Below are 25,157 nucleotides of genomic sequence, written 5' to 3'. Positions count from 1 at the left end.
TTAGTCGCCCTCCTTTGGACACGCTCCAGTTTCTCAACATCCTTTTTGAATTGTTTTGCCCAGAACTGGACACAGCATTATTCCAGGTGGGGCCTGACCAAAGCAGAATAGAGTGGCACTATTACTTCCCTTGATCTAGACACTATACAGTGGTACCTCGGGATACGAAATACCCAGGTTACGAAATTTCCGGGATACGAAAAAATCCCATAGGAAATAATTGTTCCGGGTTACGAATGTTTTTTCGGGTTATGAAAAAAAATTTGGTGCTTTTCGGTGCTATTTCACACGGAATCGCGGCTTTTCCCCATTAGCGCCTATGGCATTTCGGCTTACGAAGGCTTTTCGGGTTACGAAAGCGGCCGCGGAACGAATTAATTTCGTAACCCGAGGAAGCACTGTACTTCTACTGATGCAGCCTAAAATCGCATTGGCCTTGTTAGCTGCCGCATCGCACTGTTGACTCATGTTCAACTTGTGGTCTACTTGGACTCCTAGATCCCTTTCACACGTAGTTTCATTCAGCCAGGTGTCCCCCATCCTATATATGTGCATTTTATTTTCCGCCCTAAGTGTAGTACCTTACATTTTTCCATGTTGAATTTCATTTTGTTAGTTTTGGCCCGGCTTTCTAGTCTATTCAGGTCATCTTGAATTTTGATCCTGTCCTCTGGAGCATTAGCTATTCCTCCTGATTTGGTGTCATCTGCAAATTTGATGAGTATGCCCCCAATTTTGTCATCCAAGTCATTGATAAAGATGTTGAATAGCACTGGCCCCAGGACAGAGCCCCACTGGACACCCCACTGGTCACTTCTCTCCAGGATGAAAAGGAGACATTATTGAGCACTCTTTGGGTTCGGCCAGTCAACCAATTACAAATCCATGTAACAGTTGCCTTGTCTAGCTCACATTTTACAAACTTGTTTGCAAGAATGTCATGGGGAAACTTGTCAAAGGTCTTACTGAAATCAAGATATAATATATCTACGGCATTCGCTTCATCTATCAAGCTGGTAATTTTATCAAATTTTATATGGTCTTAGGGTGAGCAAGGCAAGGAGGGCAAAGGGCACTGGTTGAGCCTGAGGAGGAGGAGGATGGGGATGATGATAATAAACCTACCCATCCACAATAAAATACAATTAAATATTAAACAATTGTTAAAACAAGGCAGAGGCAGATCCAGACAGTAATGGATGTTTGATGGAATTAGTAGAAAAATTACTAGGATGTTAATATGGGAAGGCCTGCAAGAAGAGATATGTCTTGATCACCTTTTTTAAAGCATTCAAGACTGGTCATATCTCCTCTAGCAGGCTGTTCCATATGTAATTTGGGGGCAGCAGAAGAGAAGGTCCTTTGAGTAACTGCAGCCATCTTAGTTCTCACTGGCTGCAGTAAGTTTTTGCTAGAGGACCTAAGTGTGTGGGGCAGATTATATGGGAGAAGGCGATCCTATAAGAAAGCTGGACCCAAGCCAGATCATGGACAGGGAGGTGTCCAGAGGAATAAAAGGGTAGTCAAACCAAGTGAGGCCGCCACCACCACCACCACCCCCCCAACCCCATGGGAAAGCAACAGTACAGGAGTGTTTGGAAAGGAACTTGGCCCATCTGCCCTTCAGGTGATGCTGCCTCCACCGGTCATTCAGTGTTAACAATCAGCCAGCCTAGATAAGGCAAACAGAAACTACTCCTCGCCTCTGGAAGCAACATCTCTCACTCACTTGCTGGGAAAGAAGCCCAAGCCAGCTCAGACATGTGGCCTTTCTTTGAGACCCTTGGATCTGGACCCTGACTATTCCTTTGCATGTCCCTCTGCCCCTCTTGGTCTTCCTGGCTACTGAATGATTCCTTCGCTTCTTGGCCTCTGGAATTACACATGTGGCTTCTTTCCCCTCCCAGTGGATCATGACAGGGCAAGGCCATGGAGGAATCCAGGCACTAAGAAGGACAAGGACCTCATGTAGGATCTGGGAGCATGTGGAGGATCAGCCAATGTAGCTTGATAACAGAAAAAGAGAGAAGGGACAGAGACAAGGGAGGGACAAAGGAGACCCAGCCGGAGACCCAAGAGAAGAAAACGGCTTCCGCCTACATGCAGAAGCAGACAGAGAAGGAACAGACAGAACAGGAATGGGACAGAGAGGCTGGGCCACCTTTTCTCAGTGCTGCAAAAGGAAAAATGGGGATGAAGGAGGGAGAGGAACCACGATGAAATCAAGGCTACATAGAATCTTAGAGTTGGAAGGTACTCCCAGAGGCTATCCCACCTAACCTCCTGCTCACTGTGGGGTCTCCAACTAGAGCCATCTTGCCTCTTTCTGGAGACATTCAGAGAAGGAGACCCTGCCATCTCTCTAGGGAATTGATTCCATTGCCCAACTCTTCTCACTGTCAAGCCATTCCTTCTAATGTTCAATCAAAATCTACCCTCCTGTAACTTGAAACCATTAGCCCTGGCCCTATCCTCTGGGGCAACAAGCCTGCCCCTCTTTTCTGGGACAACCTTTGAGGTATTTAAAGAGGACCATCATGTCTCCCCTCTGTCCTAACCTTTCCTCTTAGTTTTTGTTCTCCATACCTCTTATCATCCTTGTCTTTGAACAAAACAAATATGATATAATAGGCATCATTGAAACCTGGTGGGATGAGTCTCATGATTGGAATGTGGAAATAGGGGGGTATAACCTTTTCAAGAGAAACAGGCCAAACAGGAAAGGAGGAGGAATAGCACTATATGTCAGGGACATTTACACCAGTGAAGAGATCCAGGACATCAGTCCTGGAAGCCAGGTGGAGAGCATCTGGATAAGAATCAAAGGGGAGGGAAACAACATGGATGTTCTGGTGGGAGTCTACTACAGACCCCCAAGTCAGATGGAGGAATTGGATGATGTCTTTCTAGAACAGATGACCACACACTCAGAAAGGAGAGATGTAGTAGTGATGGGTGACTTCAACTACCCTGATATTTGTTGGAAGTCAAACTCAGCCAGATCCTCAAGGTCTAGTAAATTCCTCACTTGCCTTGGAGACAATTTCATGGTCCAAAAGGTGGAAGAGGCAACAAGGGGATCAGCTATTTTAGATCTGATCCTAACCAACAAGGATGACTTGGTTAATGAAGTGCAAGTGGTGGGATCCTTAGGTGGAAGTGACCATGTTCTCCTGGAGTTTGTTATGCAATGGAAAGGAGAAGCCAGGCAGAGTCAGACACATATTCTAGACTTTAGGAGAGCGGATTTCAGTAAACTTAGAGAAGTATTGAGGGTGATCGCATGGTCAGGAATACTAAAAGAGAAGGGAGTTCAGGATGGATGGGAGTTTCTTAAAAGGGAGATACTGAAGGCACAAATTAAAACAGTTCCAGTGAGAAAGAAAAATGGGAGAAGTCTCAAGAAACCAGGATGGATGACAAAGGAACTTTCAACCGAGCTAAGTTTGAAACGGAAGATGTATAAGAAATGGAAAAAGGGGGAAATCACCAAAGAGGAATTCAAAGAAATAGCAAGCATGTGTAGAGATAAGGTCAGAAAAGCTAAAGCGCAGAATGAACTCAGGCTTGCTAGAGAGGTTAAGAACAATAAAAAGGGCTTTTTTGGATATGTCCGCAGCAAAAGGAAGAAGAAGGAAACGGTAGGTTCACTGCATCGAGAGGATGGCAAAATGTTAACAGAAGACAGAGAAAAGGCAGAATTACTCAAGACCTTCTTTGCCTCCGTCTTCTCAGAAAAGGCAAAGGGGCTCAACCTGAGGATAATGGAGCAGAGGACAGAATAGGGGAATTTCAGCACAGAATAAGTAAAGAGATAGTAGAGGAATACCTTGTTAATCTAAATGAATTTAAGTCTCCAGGACCAGATGAGCTACATCCAAGGGTACTAAAAGAACTGGCAAATGTAATATCGGAGCCATTGGCAATAATCTTTGAGAACTCCTGGAGAACAGGAGAGATCCCAGCCGACTGGAGGAGGGCAAACGTTGTCCCCATCTTCAAAAAGGGGAAGAAAGAGGATCCCAACAATTATCGTCCAGTTAGTCTGACATCAGTTCTAGGAAAGATTCTGGAGCAGATCATTAAACAGAGAGTCTGTGAACATCTAGAAGGCAATGCCATAATCACAAAAAGTCAACATGGGTTTCAGAGAAACAAGTCATGCCAGACTAATCTGATCTCTTTCTTTGATAAAATTACCAGCTAGGTAGATGAAGGGAATGCTGTGGATATAGTATATCTTGATTTCAGTAAGGCCTTTGACAAGGTTCCCCATGACATTCTTGCAAACAAGCTTGTAAAATGTGGGCTAGACAAGGCAGCTGTTAAGTGGATTTGTAACTTGTAGCTTGTTTTCTGCTGCTCCAGAGACTAGGATCCGGAGCAATGGATGCAAGCTGCAGGAAAAGAGATTCCACCTCAACATTAGGAGGAATTTCCTGACAGTAAGGGCTGTTCGACAGTGGAACAAACTCCCCCGGAGTGTAGTGGAGTCTCCCTCCTTCGAGGCCTTTAAGCAGAGGCTGCATGGCCATCTGTCGGGGATGCTTTGATTGTGATTTCCTGCATGGCAGGGGGTTGGACTGGATGGCCCTTGCAGTCTCTTCCAACTCTATGATTCTATGATTCTATGATTCTATGAGCTCCAAGTTGGCTGATCATTAGTTAGTAATACTATTAATGAATAAGCAGAGTCTACACAAGTGGGAAGATGCGGGCTGGTCTCTCAGCAGGCATGACAGGGACCATGTAGGACATTCCCACCACCCCCAGTCCTGGCCAGACAGGACACAAGTGTTGCCTCCAGAGTCTATGGGGGGGGGCAACTGGACCATCAAGAGGAGAGTGCAAGTGAACTTTCTGTAGCCGGCCCAGAGCTTGCAGAGTGATCAGGACCCATACTTACAAAAAATTTCTAACCCTTGCCAGCCTGGTATCCTCCAAGTAGGTTGACTACAACTCCCATAATCTCCATCCAGCCTGGCCACCACCACAACAGGCAGATGCAGCTCTCTGAGATGAACTGCTACTAAGCTGCTGAGATCAGAAATACACTGCAGAGCTTTATGTACCTACATATGTATGTGTGTACACACATAAACACATCCTCATTCACATGATGGTGAACTTGGCTTTTACACGATTTCATCCACACTGAAGAGGCTCACAAGTAGGCCATAATAAGACAGAGCACATTCCCTAAAGTAGTGGTGGAGTCTCCTTCTTTGGAGGCTTTTAAGCAAAGGCTACATGGCCATCTATCTGGAGCCTTCTTGCATGGCAGAATGGGACCAGACTGGATGGCCCTTGGGGTCTCATCTAACTCTAGGTTTCTTTGATTCTATTATTTAATTATTTCTTTACCTATATTTTAGGGAGCTGAGTATGTTTAGCCTGCAGAAGAGAAGGCTAAGAAGTACCATGACAGGCCATGTTTAAATATTTGAAGGCATGTCATATTGAGGATGGAGCAAGCTTGTTTTCTGCTGCTGCAGAGACTACATGGAACAATGGATTCAAGCTAAAGGAAAGGGGATCCCAGCTAAATATTAAGAAGAACTTCCTGAGGGTAAGAACTGTTCAACTGGGGACGACACTGCCACTCCTTTTCATCCTGGAGAGTGGGGTCCCACAGGGCTCTGTCCTGGGGCCAGTGTTATTCAACATCTTTATCAATGACCTGGATGACAGAATTGGGAGCATACTTATCAAATTTGCAGATGACACCAAATTAGGAGGAATAGCTAATACTCCAGAGGACAGGATCAAGATTCAAAATGACCTGAATAGACTAGAAAGCTGGGCCAAAGCTGACAAAATGAACTTCAACAGGGAGAAATGTAAGGTACTACACTTAGGGCAAAAAAATGAAATGCACAGATATAGGATTATGGGGGACACCTGGCTTAAGGAGACAACATGTGAAAGGGATCTAGGAGTCCAAGTAGACCACAAGTTGAACATGAGTGAACAGTGCAATGCTGCAGCTAAAAAGGTCAATGCAATTTTAGGCTGCATCTACAGAAGTATAGTGTCTAGATCAAGAGAAATAATAGTGCCACTGTATTCTGCTTTAGTAAGGCCCCACCTGGAATATTGTGTCCAGTTCTGGGCACCACAATTCAAAAAGGATGTTGAGAAACTGGAGCCATGGGTCCAAAGGAGGGCAACTAAAATGGTGAAGGGTCTGGAAACCATGTCTTATGAGGAAAGACTTAGGGAGCTGGGGATGTTTAGCCTGGAGAAGAGAAGGTTAAGAGGTGATATGATAGCCCTGTTGAAATATTTGAAGGGGTATCATATTGAGGAGGGAGCAAGCTTGTTTTCTGCTGTTCCAGAGAACAGGACCCGGAACAATGGATGCAAGCTCCAGGAAAAGAGATTCCAGCTCAACATTAGGAGGAACTTCCTGACAGTAAGGGCTGTTCGACAGTGGAACAAACTCCCCCAGAGTGTAGTGGAGTCTCCGTCCTTGGAGGTCTTTAAGCAGAGGCTGGATCTGTCAGGGATGCTTTGATTTGGATTTCCTGCATGGCAGGGGGTTGGACTGGATGGCCCTTGTGGTCTCTTCCAACTCTATGATTCTATTTTTCGGTGATCATTAGCTCTGTAAAACCCATTTGCGATGCCAGCTTACCTTCTGGGAGCACTTGGCAATGGTCAAGATGTCACTGCCCACGTTCATGTACAGCTGCAGCACAGCAGCCAACTCTGCAATGAAGACCTCACTGCGTTCTGTGGTCTCGCTCAGCAGGAGCGACAAAATGTCCTTGTTGATGGAATCTAGCAGGGGCACTATGACGAGAGAGGCATTGAGGAGGTTTCAACACCATTGGAGTCAGCAACAACACTATGAGCACCCAACTGACCTCCCATATGCCCTGCTGGAGCTTACGGATGTCCTGATGAATGCCACTGCAGTCCACAAAGAGGAGGCGGTTATATGTGATGACCATACGTGGGACATTCTCTACCTGGGTCACCCACGCACGCAGCTTCAAGATCTGGTTCACATACTCCTCCGCTGGCCAGCCTTTCATGCTTTCTATCTGGCTGGCACCCCAGCTGTGAACAAAGTCGTAGATCTGGCTGAGCCAGGAGTACTCCCGACACAGCAGCTGGGTCTCGCTCAATGCAACCTGTGGACGGGATGGGAAGGGAGAGTCATCAGGCCAGTGCAGGGTAATATTTTCTGACCCAGAAGCCCTGGCCTAAGAGACAGGATGCTTTGGAGATCTGCACCCTATTCTCTACTCGCAGAGATGGATCCAGTTGCATCACTTCTACAAATGGTCTTGGTGATCAATTGCATCATTTGCAGGCAGCACACCCTTGTGCTGGCCAGCCCCATCCTTGAGGCAAATCAGGTCCCTTGACAGCACCAACCTACGCTCCTCTGCACTGCTGGTCCACTCTCTTTGTACCCTCTGTGGATCCTACCAGTAGCACAGAGACAAGAATGCCAGAGATGGCCTGGTGCCAAGCAAGTAAGGGCTCAAGCTCCCACACAAGTAAACTGTGCCCCATAGCATGACTGGTTTGGAGCCTGGGGGAAGATGCCTGACTATTCCCTGAAACTTTCTGCCTCAGGGGCCTCAGACTTCCAAGAGGGCATCACCTTGAGCAGAGCCTGCTGAGTTGCCAGGGCCTCCCGTATGATGCCATCTGAGTGCAAGTCCTTCTCCAGTTGCTCACGGGACAGCAAAGGATACTCGCCCCTCAGGCGGTGGCCAACCACCTCTAGGCCCCCAAAAGCCTTTAAGTCCAGCCGATGTACCAGCTGGGGTTCCTCCCCACACAAGATGGCCGTGGGCAACCTTTCAAGCGACTCGGCAGCTATGGAGAAGGGCTGGAGAGTGCTGTGGCTCCGGCCACACAGGGACAGAGCTGCAAGAGAGCAGAGGACAAACCCCCTTACCAGACTGCTTCTTCCACAGTGCAGATCTTGCCCTTGCCACTTGTATATTCACAAGGCAGTTAGCAAAAGAATCCAAATTAAAACCCATAATAAACAAGTATAATAAACAGGCCATTTTCTTCTATACATGCTAACATGACCATTAAACTCTTCAACTGAGATCTTAGCAGTTGTTCCACATACGCGATAAACCATTAAGGGCCATTCTAGGTTGATGCAGTTATCCTAAAGCTTTTCATGGCCATACTAAAGGATTAATGACTTAGAAGACAAATCCCAAAGATGTACAAACAGGAAAGAAAAAAAACAGAACTAAACATCTGCCAGAACCACAACTCTTTCGGCAGAAAGAGGGAGAAATGGTTTCTTGCAAACAATTAAAGCAGAGTTTTTTTGTGGGTTTTTTGGGCTATGTGGCCATGTTCTAGAAGATTTTCTTCCTGTGGCTGGCATCTTCAGAGTTGGATCAATCATTGATCAGAACAGAGTCTGCAATCAAGAAATCAGAAGATCAGGTCTGGGATGGACACTTATAAAAGAACTAGACAAGACTGTAAGGTGCAAAGATATTAAACCGAATAACAAACATAGGATCGTCCAAGCCATTGTACTTCCCATCACTACGCACAGATGTGAGAGCTGGATAGTGAAGAAGGCTGACAAAAATCAACTCATTTGAGATATGGTGCTGGAGAAGAGTGCTGAGGATACTATGGACAGCCAAAAAGACAAACAAATCAGTCCTAGAACAAATCAAGCCGGAGCTCACCCTGGAAGCAAACTTTACCAATCAGAGGTTGTAGTACTTCAGCCACACCATGAGGAAACTCACTAGAAAAAACAAGAATGCTAGGCAAGGTGGAAGGCAGTAGGCAGACAGGAAGACCACATCCCAGATGGAGGGACTGCCCTGAGCCTGCAGCACCTGAACAGAGTGGTTGAGGAGGCAGTTAACAACAACACAATCTCAAGTCAAAAAATAGAAATGGAAACTAAGAGCTACTGGGTCCCCTTTGACACTGCAGAGAAGTCTAGGCTACAGGACTCCAGCTTAACATTAGGAGGAACTTCCCGACAGTAAGAGCTGTTCAACAGTGGAACACACTCTCTCGGAGAATGGTGGGGTCTCCTTCTTTGGAGGTCTTTAAACAGAAGCCGGATGGCCATATGTTGGGGATGCTTTGAATGAGAGTTTTTGCATGGCAGAAGGGGGTTGGACTGGATGGCCCTTGGGGTTTCTTCCAATTCTATGATTCTAAGGCATGTTTTAACCTTGTTGTTTATGATGTATATGATGTGTTTTAATGTTTTAATATGTTGTAAACCGCCCTGATCTTCGGAAGGGCGGTATAAAAATAGTTTTTATTTTTATTTTTATTATTTATTTATCACCTCTTGGTATGGAGTTGGAATAGATGGTCCTTATGGTCCCTTCCATTTGATTCCACAAATGTTCCTTTGTGCAGATGCTGCTGAACTATACAGGATGGCAAACATACTTCTGTGGTTGATATCTGATTTGTAAGAAGCTAAAGAAGGCTTTTCTCTTCTTCTGTTTTACAGACAGAGATATTATCATCCCTACCAATCTCATTAAGAAGAATAAAAATATAAAGATGGGACAGAAGGGTTTTGGATTAAAACAAACAGAAATAGAATCTGGAAGGAAAGACATGAGCAGCATAAAAATAAGCAAGAGGAAACTGTCAAAGAAAACATGATTAAATGGTCCCAGAAAATGTAATATTGGAACCATTGGCAATCATATTTGCAAACTCCTGGAGAACAGGAGAAGTCCAAGCAGACTGGAGGAGGGCAAACGTCCCCATCTTCAAAAAGGGGAAGAAAGAGGATCCAAACAATTATCAGCCAGTTAGTCTGACATCAATCCCAGGAAAGATTCTGGAGCAGAGCGTTAAACAGAGAGTCTGTGAACATCTAGAAGGCAATGCCATAATCACAAAAAGTCAACATGGGTTTCAGAGAAAGAAGTCATGCCAGACAAACCTAATCTCTTTCTTTGATAAAATGACCATCTTGGTAGATGAAGGGAATGCTGTGGATATAGTAGATCTTGATTTCAGTAAGGCCTTTGACAAGGTTCCCCATGACATTCTTGCAAACAAGCTTGTAAAATGTGGACTAGACAAGGTAACTGTTACATGGATTTGTAACTGGTTGACCGGCCAAACCCAAAGGGTGCTCAGCAATGGCTCCTTTTCATCCTGGAGAGAAGTGACCAGTGGGGTCCCACAGGGCTCTGTCCTGGGTCCAGTACTGTTCAACATCTTTATCAATGACCTGGATGACAGAATTGGGAGCAGACTTATCAAATTTGTAGATGATACCAAATTAGGGGGAATAACTAATACCCCAGAGGACAGGATCAAGATTCAAAATGACCTGAATAGACTAGAAAGCTGGGCCACAGCTAACAGAATGAACTTCAACAGGGAGAAATGTAAAGTACTGCACTTAGGGCGAAAAAATGAAATGCACAGATATAGGATTATGGGGGACACCTGGCTTAAGGAGACAACATGTGAAAGGGATCTAGGAGTCCAAGTAGACCACAAGTTGAACATGAGTCAACAGTGCGATGCGGCAGCTAACAAGGCCAATGCGATTTTAGGCTGCATCAATAAAAGTATAGTGTCTAGATCAAGAGAAGTAATAGTGCCACTGTATTCTGCTCTGGTCAGGCCCCACCTGGAATATTGTGTCCAGTTCTGGGCACCACAATTCAAAAAGGACATTGAGAAACTGGAGCGTGTCCAGAGGAGGGCGACTAAAATGGTGAAAGGTCTGGAAACCTTGCCCTATGAGGAACGACTCAGGGAGCTGGGGATGTTTAGCCTGGAGAAGAGAAGGTTAAGAGGTGATATGATAGCCCTATTTAAATATTTGAAGGGATGTCATATTGAAGAGGGAGCAAGCTTGTTTTCTGCTGCTCCAGAGAACAGGACCCGGAACAATGGATGCAAGCTGCAGGAAAAGAGATTCCACCTGAACATTAGGAGGAACTTCCTGACAGTAAGGGCTGTTCGGCAGTGGAACACACTTCCTCGGAGTGTAGTGGAGTCTCCCTCCTTGGAGGTCTTCAAACGGAGGCTGGATGGCCATCTGTCGGGGATGCTTTGATCTGGATTTCCTGCATGGCAGAATGGGGTTGGACTGGATGGCCCTTGCAGTCTCTTCCAACTCTATGATTCTATGATTCTATGGTTTCACAATTGATTTGGATCAATGGGCATCAACTTGGAAAAGGAGGTTAAACTATACTTGCAGTCAAAACATCAAGAACTATTACAAAGTTTTTGATTGGTTTTACTTAACCCCTGATAGAATGAGTAAGATTTATAACAATTGCAGTAATCTGTGTTGGAAGTGTGGGAAAGAGAGGGGTCCATCTGCCATACGTGGTTATTTATTTATTATTATTTATAAGTGGTGGACCTGTGAAAAAGCTGTGAAATTTTGGAAACAATTTTTTTTTAATTAAGAAGGTTATAAAAGTACCTCTTAAATTTTTTTTACTTAACATAATAGGGAAACTTTGGGGGGGGGAAATGGCCAAATATTATTTTATATGTTGTCAGCTGCGAGAATAGTTTACGCCAAGAAGTGGAAAACAAAAGAAATACCCACAATGGAAGAATGGACACTTAAGCCCCTGGATATTCTGGAAATAGATCAATTATCAAGAGGAATTAGAAATGAGCCCTCGAACCTGTAAAACGAAGATTGGGAGATAACAGAATACTTTCAGAAGAACTGGGGGGAAGTCAGTTCTCCAGGGATATAATTAGATTAGTCTGAATTAACTTGAATTAATGGAGTTAGCGACCACATGATTATACTTTAAGGTAATGAAATTCAATGATGTTTAGTTTGATTAAAGTGAATCTATGTGAATATTCTTACAATTTAAGTTAGGACTCCAAAGAAAACTATAGGTAAAAACAAGGATAGAATGTTTTTGTACAATTTAGTACAGTAACAGATAATCAAAAAACAAATTAGATAGGAATAAAATTCAGACTTGCAGATAGGAAGTAGTGAATGAAGAATGGTAGATGTTTCATTATGTTTAATGATTTTACTGTGGGATATGTAGTATGTTTGATGTATGTTAAATGTTGTCTTGGGTATATGATTGGTTTATGTGTTGACTTTTTAAATACAAAATTTTAAAACTTAATAATAACATAATAATAATAATAATTAAAAAAGGCAATTGGAGCCCCAGCTCCCAGAGACAGCCCAGTTCTGGACAAGGCAGGGAAGAAAACTGGAAGGAGCATCCAGAGGAGGTAGAGGTTTAACCCATTGTTTGGATTCCTCCTTGCACCAACCAGAGAATAAAGAAACAACAGCAAAGGATGCCAATTAAACAAGCAAAGGCACCACATACAACCAAAGCAATGGACAATCCCCAAACCTCACAGACTCTCATGAAGAACGGACAGACCATCCTGGTAGAGAAAGGAGAAAAAAAGGCACAGTGGTTTTTTGCGGGGTTTGGGGGCTATGAGGCCTTGTTCTAGAAGAGTTTTTCCTGACATTTCACCAGCGGCTGTGGCTGGTATCTTCAGAGAATGCTGGCATGGAAGAGAGTGGATTATATACTACTGTATACTGTTGGTTGAGTGGAAACAATTTTCATGTTAATCTGTGTATTGTTCAGTTGTTGAATGGCAAGGCTTCAGGGTGTCCATTTAATTAATGATCCATTGTCTGCTGAGAAACCCCCTCACCCTGAGTGGTTTTGAAGCCTTCCAAAAGTCACAGGTTTGGCACCACTTCTGAAGAGGCTCTGTTCTGTACATTCCTGCCCCTCTCCACCTGACAAACTCCTACATATGTATCCTGGTTGCTTTTTGCAAAGTGGCACCCAGAACACATGTTAGCAAAAAGAGACTGAGTAGCTGCTGGAGGTGGGGCATGTGTGCTGGGGAAGGAGAGATCCACCAGGCCACAGCCGTTCTTGCTGCTCTTTCTTGGCTCACCACTTGATTGGACTGGTTGGTGCTTGGTGACGGACGCTGTGGTGTTTAGGCTCCCCTTGCTCTCTGGCCCCTCCATTTGGATCCGGGTTGTCTGAAGGAAACGGAAAACTGCAGGTAAGCTTCAGACAGGCTCTGCCGACTCAGTTGGGAATCTCCCTCAGTCAGCAGGACCATATGCAAGTGCAAGGCACTGAGGGGAGGAAGAAAGCCTTTATCCTGTGGTGCTGACCAAACACCTACCTACCTACCTGCAGGACTGACTCTATCACCACATTCACTGCCCCCAAGAGGCAGTCCTCCAGCTCCTGGTTGGAGGGGAAGAGCACCAGCTGGCTGTCTTCACTGAACACCAGGTGCACCCGGAGGACCGCTTTTCGAGCAGTGCCATCGGCCTGCAAGGGAAGAGGCCCAAGGGCCGGTGAAAACACAAGCACTTTGAGGGAGGGAGAGTCCTGGACACAGCCAGGGCCAATGCAGACTCTGCCAACACAGAGCAAAGATGGGCTTGTGCCAAGGCAGCCTCTGTGGGAGTATGACCTCTGCCCCCAGCCCCACTCAAGTTGCACCCCAAGGGAAAACAGGCACTTCGCTCCAGAGGCCCAGGACCTTCATGGTGTGATGGACAAAGGCCATGGAATCCTCTTGGATTGCAGACACCAAAGTCTGGCAGATGAGGAAGTTGACCAGAAGAGCCAGTATGCCCAGCCGCCCTAACCAAGATTCAGCCTCCCGCAAGCGGCGCTGCAGCCCCTCATACTGCATCCGCTGGTAGTAGAGTGACTCCTTGAGGAGGTACAGTTTATAATTCTGCACTTTCATTTGCATCCCATGGACCATTTTGTATGTGTCATCCCGCACCTGTCAGGGAAACAGACACAACAGTGACACCATAGTGTCTCTTTGTTGCTATATGACTATTCTACCTGCCATTTCTGCCCCCCTTGTGCTCCAAAAGCCCAAGAATGCAAGCAGAAAACATCTCTCCAAGACCAATGGCATGGGAAAACCGGTGCTGCTCTGTATGGGAGGCCCTACCAACTCACCCCTGCAAATAGTCCTCCCTGCACAGTTCCATCTCAAGAAACATCCCCCTGCTCCAAAGACATGCATACACCTAGATACTGCCCATTTCCCTCATAAGGTCTGTAAGAAACTGGCTCCTCACATGAGCCCCATAGTAGCTCATACAGAGATGAAGAGGGAGAGCCTGAGAGAACAGAGGACAGAAGTCTTTCTTTCCTCTTCTCTGGAGTATCCTCACCAAATCAAGTATGCGTTTCAAGTGGACTGACCAATAAACTCTCCCTCTCTCTCTCTCTCTCTCTCTGAACGCATTCCAAGAGAGAGAGAGGAAGCTTTCAATTACCCTAGAAGGCAACAAGGAACCCTGGCTCCATTTCCCTGTAGTGACCTCTCTCTTCTTGGGGATAGCGAAGGGGAGAATAAAACCATGCTGTCACACCGCATGGTTGCCATAATATCGCACATGCAGTCGAATGAAATGTTTGCACTACAAACAATAGTGGAATAGGAGAGATATGGCAGCCATTAATAGGTTTTCCCCATCAATGAGAAAATGTGAAGCAATCACAATCAAAATGCAAGGCAACCATGGGAGAAACACAACATTGTGATACGTCTCTACCAAAGATGCTGTTGTCCTGCTATAATTGTAATCTACTACATTCTGGCACTTACCAGCTCCAAGATGGAAGAGCAGAGGATAAGGAAGCGGCTGAGCAAGCTTTGTGCATTGCTCTTCTCCTGAGCCAGGCTCCGTTTGAGGTCAGGAAAGGTGTAGCACTTGGCCTTATTTATGGGCAGCCAGTGGACAGATTGCAGCTCCTGCAACAGTCTGCCAGGGAGACAGAAATGGCAGCCAGGGCTATGGAGAGCAATGAAGGCAACAGGAGGATCAAAGACAGGCCTCAGGCCTCCTCACCTGGAAATCTGAAGAAGAGCTGCCCCAAAGTGTGGCACTGCCTGGAGCAGCTGAAGACGCAGCTTCTCCCTCCGTTTCAGTCGCTGCAAGTGTTTGACATTGAAGCACCATCTGGGAGAGACATCAGTGAAAAACAGCAGATGGTCAAGCTGAGCCACCCAACACCACAGCCATACCAGGCAAGTCACCAGGATGCCACCAGGCAACCTTCCTTCCCCCTCCCTACCCCTTACCGGACAAAGGCTTTGCGGACCAAGAAAAGCCGGAAAAAGGGTATGAACTGCATCAGTTGCCACAGCACAGCCTCCCGATGCCAGTCACCCAGGGAGAACGCCTCGGAGGCCTCCTTGGGGTGCACATACAATATCCCGTATGGTGAGAAGACATAGTGCTGGGGATTGATCAGGTGCTTGGGAACAGCCACCAGGTCATAAGGCCTACAAAGAGGGAGGTGAGAAGGAAAGGCAAGACCTCTGAAAGAGCAAGGGCATCCCGTCCTCTTCCCAGGGCATCCATCCTCTTCCTCGGTCTTCCTTCCTTCTTCTGGACAGACTCCCTACTATCTAGCATAAGGACCTCATCCTGTCACTCTCCAAAGGCAGGCTGGCCACACAAGCGAACCATGAACCATGTCATCTTCCTGGCCTTGGAGGAATAGGCAGGCACAACTCTACCATGCCTATCCCAGAGACAAATGAAAGGCCCTCCCTCCATTTCAACTGCCATCGCCCTGGCTCCAGACAGAAAGAAGAGGCAGGCATGGCTTCATCATGCCTAGCCCAGCAGGAGATGAAAGGCCCTCCCTCCATCTCAACTGCCTTTCTCCTAGCCTTGGAGGAAGAGAAGAGGCAGGCACAGCTCCTCCATGCCTAGCCCCAAGGCAGATGAAAGGCCCTCTCTCCACTCCAACTGCCCTCCCTTGGCCTTGGAGGGAGAGCAAAAACTGGCAGTATCTGCTGGCCTTGATCTCTTCCCCACTGCCATTCCCTTCTCCTTTCGTGTCATATCTTTTTAGATTGTAAGCCTGAAGGATGAAACTGTCAAATCAACAATTTATAAGCTGTTCTTAGAGCGTTTCTAAAGAGTGGGATATAAATAAAATAAATGAAAAAAATAAATTAATGTAAAAAACCATCTGCAACTGTAGGAAGAAGAAAGTCAACCCCAAGCTCTGTCTGCATGACCACCTGCCTGCTGAATCCCAGCAGGCAGAGGCCATGGCTGACTGAAGAGGCTGCTTCTCTGGGGGACAAAGCAGAGCCAGAGGGGTGGAGGGCGGCAGCAAGGGAGGCTGTCCTTCTACCACTGTCTGCCTGCTCCCCAAATCCCAACAGGGCTCCAGGCCACACCATCTTCCACCTGCCTCCCCCCCGCCGCCACTTTTCCTCCCCAGGGAATATCCTCTGGAGAGGAAAACATGGAAGTGTTCCTTGTGCCTTCTGTCAACTAGGGGGAGAAGCCCCTTATCGAGGAAGGCTCAGGATTGAGAAAAAAAGGTACCCCACTCCTCTGCCTCCTATGCAACAACGAGTGCTACAAGGGTCCAAGCAAATGGGGGAACCGCAGCCAAGGTAGGCAATGGGGCTACCTGAAATGCCGGTTGGGAGCGATGTTGAGGTATAGAAATTTAATCCTCCCTAAATGGCGGTTCCTGGCAAACACCTCAGCTGCTTGGAGACCAGTCATGGGCGGTTCCTTGCCAGGTGCCACCTGTCCACCTGGAATTGCCTCCATCACCACCTTCTCCTCCGGCAACAGGGCCGCTCCTGAGGCTTTTTGGCCAGGCTGCAAAGAAGGTCTGCAGCAGCAGCAGGGAAGAGAAAGAGCAAGGGGTGGTCAGCAAGGGACCCATTCTGTCAGGGGAGGACCAAGGAGCATCCCTGCCAGATCTCTCTGGGCCCTTACTCTGTAGCAGCAGTGGGTTCTTCCATGCAGGGGAAATGGGTTGGCACCTCTGTGGCCAGTGTCAGAGCCATGAGGGAAAGGCTGCCTGCTCCAGCAGTCTCTTCTCGGGCCACCTCACTCCCAACCGGCCCCACATGTCTCTGTAGCTCCTGGACGGACACAGGGTCTGATTCCCATATGCCAGAAATCCCGGGCATGGCCCAGTCAGTGGCAAAAGGACAGGGCAGGCCTGCAAAAATGGGCTCTTGGTTCAGCGGCAGAATCTTGGTGGGTTCTGCAGGATCCCGGAGGCAGGCGGCCCTCGGAGGGGCCCACAGCATAGAGCAGTCCTCAGGGAAGGTCTGTCCCACAGTGCCCAGGACATCCAAGTCTGAGACTAAGGCCTGGTTGAGGTGGACCTGGTAGTAGAGGCCCTCCAGGTAAGGGGCCAGCTCTGCCCGCCCAGAGAGGAGCTGCCGGAAAGGGGCAGCCAGGCGCATGGCCTCCATCAGACGCAGCCAGGCTCCCCGGCTGCTCTTCCGCATCACAGTACACAGGATGGTCACCAGCTCGGCCACCAGGTCATCCACATGCTTGGGGTCAGCGTGCCCGAACTCCTGGAGCTCCCCAGCCAGGCGCCGGCGGATGGAGTATGCCCAGGTTCCACCACCATCGTCCTCCCATGGTAGGACCCCTGCTGAGGAAGAGAGAGAGAGAGAAAAGAGAGGCATATATTTTGGGAAGGGCCTCTCTCAGAAGCAGGAGGGTGACGAGTCAGCAAGAGGGCATCTGAGCACATGCAGATGGCCTGGGTAAGGTGCTTCAGGGCGCCAGGCATGGCTCCTTCAGGAGTGATGCAAGAACCTCTCATAAACACAAAGGTGGCCCTAAGGTGAACCTATCCTGGGGCTTTCCTGGCAAGATTTGTTCAGTGGAGGTTTGCCATTGCCTTCCCCTGAGGCTGAGAGAATGTGACTTGCCCAAGATCACCCAGTGGGTTTCATGGCTGAGGCATCAATTGAACCCTGGTCTCTAGAGTAGCAGTCCAGTCCAACACTCAGACCACTAGCCCACGCTGCCTCTCTATTTATGTACTCAACCATATTTTTCTGATGAATTGATCTTCATTAAAACGCCTTACTGGCTTGCAATATACGCTCATCCCTCCATATTTGTGGATTTGAGTTTTCACGTATTTGATTAAAATGTTCTCTCTCGGAATATCTAGAGATTCCTAGAGAGAAAAGAGAAATATTTAACATTACTGTACTTTTTAAAAACAAACCCTTGGCCAAATCTCCCTTGAAATTCTTCCTTTCACTTGCCCTTGGTGCCGAAATGAAGGGGAAAGCCCTTTCCACATTTGTACTGCAGCTTCAAGCAGCCCAGGGCCTATAAAAAGTTTGCCGGCCTTTTTTTCCCCTCCGAGAAAGAAGCCCAGCCTGAGCTCCGGGTGCGAGTCTCCTCTGCTGCTGCTCCCAGGCAGAGAAAAAGCACCCGCAGGCTCCATCTGGTCCCTTTTTATCCGTGTAAGCCGCTTTGGCTGTTTTATTACAAAAAGCGGGGTATATATCAACGTTTCATTATTCATTCTTTACAAGGGGAAGAGCAAAAGCCTCTTGGTCCTGCTCAAAATGGAGGACGCCCGGAGTGCCTCCTGGGCAGAGGTTTTCATGTCACTTCCATGTATTATGGTCAATAGCAAGCACAGTAATCTGGCCTGCCAGAGGAGTTATAAGTGAGGCTCTGATGCCTTGCATCAAAAGCAGGGCAATAAAGTAGGACACCATGATGGCAAACTGAGCCAGGCCTGGAGAAGGGGGCCTTTTCAGGTCTGCATTTATCCAAAGCGGCTGCAGGGAGGGAGAGCATTCAGTCTGGATGGCATAAAAGCCCTTTCTTTTAGTTCAGGCAAGTTCCACGTTCTCATCCAATGGTTAGAATGACGTGTCCGGGAAAAGGAGGGCATCTGGTCACCCTGGATGGAGGACACGTTGGAATGCCTCCTGGAAAGGAGGCTGAAATGGAGGACATGTCCTGGAAAAGGAGGACACCTGGTCACTGACTGGAGGACATTTTAGGATCCCTCCTGTGCAGGAAAGATGCTGTGTCCGGGAAAATGAGGACACCTGGTCACCCTGGTGGAGGACATGTTGGAATTCCTTCTGGACAGAAGATTAGAATAGAGGAGGGCATGTCCTGGAAAAGGAGGACTCTGGATGGAGGACATGTTGGAATGCCTCCTGGTCAGAAGGTTGGACTGCAGGGCATGTCCTGGGCCCAAAGGGAGCCCCCACCCCCGGGGCCCTCTGCCCATGCTCAGAGGCCCTCTCGCTTTACCCGCTTGGGCAGCAGCGGCGCCAGGGCGAGGGCCGGGCTGCTGCTGAGGCGGCTCCATGGCGGCAGTGGGCCGCGTTGCTAGGGCCGCGCGGGCGTTGCTAAGGGAGGCCCAACGGAAGCTCCTCTCTGTGGCCGGAGGCGGGGCTAGAGCGGCGCGGGGGACTTCCGGCCTCGCCCTCCAACCCTCACCCTCTGTCCAGGAGGAATGACCAGGCGTCCTCCTTTTTCAGGACATGCCCTACATTCCTGGACTCTGCTGAGGTTAACAGGGGCTACTCTAGTCCGGGCACCATCAAAGCCTCGGAGGGAGGAGAGGCCGCTTAGGGGCTGTGGATGTGTGGAGAAGGCAAGGCTGGGGGTGACATGATGGCCCTCTTCTGTTCAGGAGGGAGCAAGCTTCTTTTCTGCAGCTCCAGAGAACAGGACCCAATGGAGGGAAAGAGGTTCGCCTCCTGACAGCAAGGGCTGCTTGCCACTGAGAGATGCTGCCTTGGAGAGTGTTGGAGCCCCTTTCGGAGGCTGCTTTGAAGCAGAGGCTGGATGGCCCTCTGTCACAGGGAGGCCTTCGACTGAGAGTTCCTGCATGGCAGGACGGCCCTCGGGGCCCCTTCCAACCCCACGATCCTGCCCTGTGACCCCTCTCCCGCTGTGGCATTCCCTCGCACAGCAGGCGGGTTCATCCCCTCAGCCCTGCTCCGTCAACCAGCAGAATAATTAATTAAGATCAAATACATGATCAAATATTGGTAGTGTGAGGATTTAAAAACAAAAAGGTAGTCACTAAATATGCAAATAGGAGGACATAAAGGACAAGCTTCCATTTGTAGATATTAACACGAAACAAGAAAATGATACATCATTAACGACTTAATGACCAGCGAAAGGGAGACGGCTGAGGGAAAACCTTTCAGTGTGTGACAAATCTGATCTGACAGTCAGTTGGTAATGGATGCCTGGAGATATGGGAAGCCTATCCGTAAAACGCATGACTGGTTCTAAGAAAACACCGAAGCCGGAGAATGAATTGTGTTTAAGTGTTTGTCTAAGATTGTTTCTCCAATATTTTTGTTGTTGCTGATGTTTTCTTGTTTTTTAATTGTGTGTATATATTTCAAAACCAATAAGAGTGAAAAAAACCACCCAGGCAGGCCTTGCCCTCTTAGCGCTCCAGCAAACAAAGGGCCTTCTGTAAGAGAGTGTTGTACTTTGGCACCTTTCTACTATACTGTGGTTTCGTTCTAACCTTTTGTCATTCAATGCTTCTTGTAGAACAGTTACACATTTCTCTAAAGAGGTTTTAGCTATGCTTTGTTCCAGTGCGATATGAGCCACCCTGGTCCACACTGGGACAACGCAGGGCACACAATCGATAGATCCGTCTTTTAGTTATGATGACTGACTGGCATGAGCACCATGTAGCCTTTCTCCAGATGCTGCTTGACTGCAAATCCCAAACGGAGGAATTGGTAAAGAATGCTGGGAATTGGTTCAGTCTCGATGGCGACAGCCTGCTCCTCCCATCCATCTGGGATGACAGCTCTTGAACCCATTGCGCCAAAACCAAGCAGGGGGTTGGCACACAGCTGGCAAAGCTGCCAGTCACTGAAACCTCCCTCACGCCCCACTTGCCCCCTGCCAGTCTTCAGCCCTGGTTTACAGCTTCTCTACAAACGGATCTTACCAGCAAAGATTCTCTGCACTCAGCAAACTGTTACTGGAAATAGATGTTTTAATTTTGGTACTGGGACAATGAAGCCCCCTCCATCCTCCTGAGGCTCCATTTCCCTTACCAGCAGGGAGGCACATACACAACCTCACCCCACCAGAGCGTCCCAACAATTCCCCTTCATGCCAACGTGGGAGACCAGCAAGGAGACAGTAAGTCCTCATTCTGTGTGGCTCCAGGGCAGAGTGACCTCCATCCCAACTGGCCCTCTTGTGTCCAACGGGCAAGTCTGGTTGTATGGGGCTCCACTGGCAGGCATCCCCACCACCCAGCCATTGTCCTGGCACCGACCCCTGCCCCAGCTGGCAGCAGTAGCAGCGTTGTGGTGGCTCAGCTTGCCTGGTCGGGTGGCTGCGGGCTGTTTTCTGGGCCAGTTTGACTGGCCTCATAGTCGGCGAGGCGGCGCTGGACAAGGGTGGGCATGAGCCGGACGTAGGCGGCCATCAGGCGGTGGTTGGAACGCACCAGCTTCCCAGCGCAGCCCTCCAGGCAGGACTCCTGTTGGGGAGGGATAGATGGGGTGGGTATTGTTTTCAAATAATGAATTTTAAATGCGGATTGTTTTAATAGGTGGATATCTTATTTGTCCTTTTAAATCGATGTGCACTTTAACTGATGTGTGTTTTAACTGAGTTTGTGTATTTGTTCATTGCTGTTGTTCCTCTCCTTGATCCGTGGGGAGAGGTGGGAAAGAAATAATATTAGCAATAATAATAATAATGATAATAACATCACCAATAATTGGTGTGGTAGAGTCTCCTTCGTTGGAGGTTTTTAAGCAGAGGCTGGAAGGCCATCTGTCGGGGTTGCTTTGATTTGTGTATTCCAACTCTATGATTCTAATACACTTGTCCCTCCACATTTGCTGGGGTTAGGGACACAGGACCTCCGTGAATGTGGAAAAACCGCAAATAACAAAAATGTCTTTACCTGAGAGAACACCTCTCTAGGAATCTCTAGGTCCTCCAGTGCAACTCGGTGGTCAACACCTGCCAATCACTGATCATAGAATTGTGCTGGAGGAGCTACAAATGCCTAGTGGAGTGTTCTCCCTAGCAATCTCTAGGCCCTTCGGTGCGACCTTTGGTTTAAGTTGACCACAGAGTTGTGCTGCAGGACCTAGATATTCCTAGGGAGAACATAATAATCAAATCCGCGAAACTCAAAGCCGCAAATGCAGAGGGATGAGTGTAATAAATAATTATGTTGTTGTTGTTGTTGTTGTCATTATGGGATGGAGGTGGGAGGAGTCATCCTGGAAGACCCCAGCCGCCAGCTGCTCACCTCCTCTACGGCCAGCGTCCGGTAGTTGAGGTTGGAGACGCAGCGTTGGAAGCAGAGCTCAGTCATCCGGTTGTAGACCAGCAGGAAGTCCCGGAGCTGAAGAGAATAGTAATAATAACAACAACGATAATAATCACAACAACAACAACATGCAAAGGGATCTAGTAGCACCTTTGAGACTAACCTGTAACTCGATCCCTTTGCATACTGGTTTTCCAGTCCATGTCTCTGGATAATAACAGTATTAGTTTCTTACCCGCCTCTCTCCCTGGAGCTAGGCATTGTGTTGGTGGGACAACTAACAACTACAGGATATCAGCTGAAAACACATCAGTTTGAAAGGACAAATAAGGCTGCATCCGCACTGTACAAACAATGCAGTTTGACCCCATTTTAACTGCCATAGCTTCATCTCCAATGGGATCCTGGGATTTTTAGTTTGCTTAGGCACCAGAGCTCTGTGACAGGAAAGGCTAAAGGGCTCATAAAACTACAGTTCCTAGAATTCCATACCATGGAGCTGTTGCACTTAAAACACTGTCAAACTGGATTATTCCCGCAGTGCAGATGCAGCCTTATGTCCAAAGCACACTGCAGAAATAATCCAGTTTGAGACAGCTTTAACTGCCCTGCCTCAATGCTAGGGAGTTCTGGGAACTAGTTTTGTGAGCCATTCAACCTTCACTGTCAGAGAGCGCTCTGGTTCCACAACAAACTACAATTCCCAGGGTTCCCTCTGGTAGTTGAAGCAGTGTCAATCTGGATTATTTCTACAGTGTGTTTTGGTACATAGGCTGCACCCGCACTGCAGAAATTAACGCAGATTGAGATCGCTTTAACTGCCATGGCTCAGAGCAAGGGAATCCTGGGAACTGTAGTTCTGTGAGACATTTCAAACATACTAAAACAAGCCGAACAAAATCCAGTGTGTCCCTGAAAACTCACAATTTAGACATCATCTGGATAAGACAGAAAATGAAGACAGAGAGAGAGAGAGAGAGGCTGCATATGCACTGCATAAATAATCTAATTTAAGTGCCATGGTTCCATACCATAGGATCCTGGGAATTGTAGTTCCATGAGACATTTCGCCCTCAGTCAGAAAAGCTCTGGCAACCACCACAAACTACAAATCCCAGAATCCCATGGCACTGAGGCAAGGCAGTTAAAGCAGCATCAGCAGAGACCAAAACACACTGCAGAAATAATCCATTGGGGCTCAATGCTAAGGAACTCTGGGAACTGTAGTTTTGTGAGCCATTCAGCCTTTTAACTCCCCTAGGGAACCCTGGGAATTGTAGTTCGTTGTGGCACCAGAGAATGTCTCAGAAAACACTACAGTTCCCAGAATCCCCTAGCACTGAGCCGCAGGGCAGTGAAAGCGGCCTCAAAGTGGGCTTTGGACCATAGCTGCATCCTCAGTACAGACACCGATGCAGTCGGAGACCTCTTGGGCTGCCCTGGCTCAAATGCGGTGGGATTCTGGGGTTTGTAGTTTGCGGTGGCGCCAGAGCTCTCTCAGAGAGAGAAGGTTAAGTGTCTGGCGGAACTACAATCCCAGAATCCTCCGCATTTGGACCAGGGCAGTTAAACGGCCTCAAAGTGGGCCATTCCTTCCCTGTTCTCTCTCCATTCCTGCTTACGCTGCTGCTGCTGCTGCTCTGCTTCGGCCATGCCGGCTCCGCTTCCGGCGCGGTGACGCCACTTCCGCCCGGCCCTTCTTTCTGGGCACCTGGAGCCCCGGCGGGTGACGTGGCTTCCGGTCCGTCCCTCCCGACGGGGCCCAACGCCGCGGATCCGACGCCCGGAGCCTCCGGGACCGGGAGCCGGCAGGTGAGACCCCCTTCCTTCCTTCCTTCCTTCCTTCCTTCCTTCCTTCCTTCGGGGCTGAGGAGGAGGCCCCTGGGGGCGGGGCCTCTGGTCCGGTCTCCCCTCCAAGACCCAGCCAGGGCCGGCCCTGCTTAGCTTCCAAGGCCAGGTGGGGAACCAGGTGGCGCCTGAGAATGAGAACCTTGAAGCCCATTGCCCAGCCATGCGCGCCTTCCATTCCCCTTCCTCTGAAGCAGGGACTCCCTGTCGGCCTCCCCTCCGAGGGCTATCCAGGGCTGGCCCTGCTTAGCTTCCCAGATCTTAGCTTCTAAGACCTTCCATGAAATTCATCAGGTGTTTTCAGGCAAGGAATCCTCAGAGGTGGTTTGGACAGTTCCTTCCTCTGAAATGGAGCCCAGGGTTCCTTGGTGGTCTCCCCTCCAAGGGCTAACCAGGGCTGGCCCTGCATAGCTTCCAAGGTCAGGCAGAGAATCTTGTGCCTGGTAAGTATGGTATTAAAGCCCATTGTGTCGGTATGTGTGCCTTCCGTATTCCTGCCTCAGAGGAGGTTTGGACAGCTCCTGCCTATGAAATAGGGATTCCCTGTTGGCCTCCCCTCCAAGGGCTAACCAGGGCTGGCCCTGCTTAGCTTCCAAGAGCTTAGCTTCTAAGACCATGCATTTCACAGAGGGCCTGATGTTGAGAGCATTCAAGCCCATTGTGGAAGTATGCGCGCCTTCCATATTTCTGCCTCCGAGGTGGTTTGGAAAGTCCCTTCCTCTGAAGCAGGGATTCCCTGTTGGCCTCCCCTCTGAGGGCTATCCAGGGCTGGCTCTGCTTAGCTTCCCAGATCTTAGCTTCTAAGACCGTCCATGAAATTCATCAGGTGTTTTCAGGCAAGGAATCCTCAGAGGTGGTTTGGACAGTTCCTTCCTCTGAAATGGAGCCCAGGGTTCCTTGGTGGTCTCCCCTCCAAGGGCTAACCAGGGCTGGCCCTGCATAGCTTCCAAGGTCAGGCAGAGAATCTTGTGCCTGGTAAGTATGGTATTAAAGCCCATTGTGTCGGTATGTGTGCCTTCCGTATTCCTGCCTCAGAGGAGGTTTGGACAGCTCCTGCCTATGAAATAGGGATTCCCTGTTGGCCTCCCCTCCAAGGGCTAACCAGGGCTGGCCCTGCTTAGCTTCCAAGAGCTTAGCTTCTAAGACCATGCATTTCACAGAGGGCCTGATGTTGAGAGCATTCAA

At 48.3% G+C, this 25,157-nt stretch overlaps 5 protein-coding genes across 10 annotated transcripts in view; 2 read left to right on the top strand and 3 right to left on the bottom strand.

The window, feature by feature from the left end:
• Positions 1 to 19,153, bottom strand: part of DNHD1 (dynein heavy chain domain 1) — a 60,524-nt gene extending 41,371 nt beyond the window's left edge. Inside the window, 12 exon segments of the mRNA XM_042460240.1 lie at positions 6,638 to 6,795; positions 6,896 to 7,139; positions 7,619 to 7,887; positions 12,928 to 13,018; positions 13,176 to 13,319; positions 13,534 to 13,785; positions 14,626 to 14,782; positions 14,870 to 14,980; positions 15,103 to 15,306; positions 16,458 to 16,667; positions 16,775 to 17,450; positions 19,094 to 19,153. Of these exon segments, the coding sequence (XP_042316174.1) occupies positions 6,638 to 6,795; positions 6,896 to 7,139; positions 7,619 to 7,887; positions 12,928 to 13,018; positions 13,176 to 13,319; positions 13,534 to 13,785; positions 14,626 to 14,782; positions 14,870 to 14,980; positions 15,103 to 15,306; positions 16,458 to 16,667; positions 16,775 to 17,450; positions 19,094 to 19,151 (2,574 nt within the window). The 5' untranslated portion in view covers positions 19,152 to 19,153.
• FHIP1B (FHF complex subunit HOOK interacting protein 1B) overlaps positions 1 to 25,157 on the top strand; it is a 620,510-nt gene that overhangs the window by 296,790 nt on the left and 298,563 nt on the right. The window lies entirely within an intron of this gene.
• Positions 1 to 25,157, bottom strand: part of CCKBR (cholecystokinin B receptor) — a 540,140-nt gene that overhangs the window by 309,603 nt on the left and 205,380 nt on the right.
• TIMM10B (translocase of inner mitochondrial membrane 10B) lies at positions 20,805 to 23,777 on the bottom strand. The gene is made up of 4 exons (XM_042456811.1): positions 23,747 to 23,777; positions 22,288 to 22,331; positions 22,104 to 22,199; positions 20,805 to 21,317 (listed from the first exon to the last, which is right to left on the bottom strand). Exons 1-4 carry the CDS (start codon positions 23,775 to 23,777, stop codon positions 21,150 to 21,152), a joined length of 339 nt encoding a protein of 112 aa, XP_042312745.1. The 3' UTR covers positions 20,805 to 21,149.
• Positions 23,817 to 25,157, top strand: part of ARFIP2 (ADP ribosylation factor interacting protein 2) — a 10,522-nt gene continuing 9,181 nt past the window's right edge. For 2 of the 6 annotated variants that reach the window (XM_042460265.1, XM_042460260.1), the window contains exon 1: positions 23,817 to 23,936. The gene's annotated coding sequence lies outside the window, so the exon portion shown is untranslated. Of the gene's footprint in view, positions 23,937 to 24,285; positions 24,948 to 25,157 lie in introns of those variants that run through there. The other 4 variants (XM_042460261.1, XM_042460262.1, XM_042460263.1 and 1 more) reach the window with 4 other exon arrangements.

The sequence above is a fragment of the Sceloporus undulatus genome, chromosome 3 (genome assembly GCF_019175285.1).
Source record: "Sceloporus undulatus isolate JIND9_A2432 ecotype Alabama chromosome 3, SceUnd_v1.1, whole genome shotgun sequence".
Classification (NCBI taxonomy): Eukaryota; Metazoa; Chordata; class Lepidosauria; order Squamata; family Phrynosomatidae; genus Sceloporus; species Sceloporus undulatus.
Note: the sequence above shows the minus strand (reverse complement) of the source record. Positions and strands in the feature narration are given on the sequence as shown.

Coding starts and splice junctions, on each gene's coding strand:
- TIMM10B (XM_042456811.1), bottom strand. CDS start 23,777: ATGGCCGAAGCAGAGCAGCAGCAGCAGCAGC. Junction 22,200..22,287: donor GCAAAGGGATCGAGTTACAG/GTTAGTCTCAAA, acceptor TATTCTCTTCAG/CTCCGGGACTTCCTGCTGGT. Junction 21,318..22,103: donor GGACGCTGGCCGTAGAGGAG/GTGAGCAGCTGG, acceptor CCTCCCCAACAG/GAGTCCTGCCTGGAGGGCTG.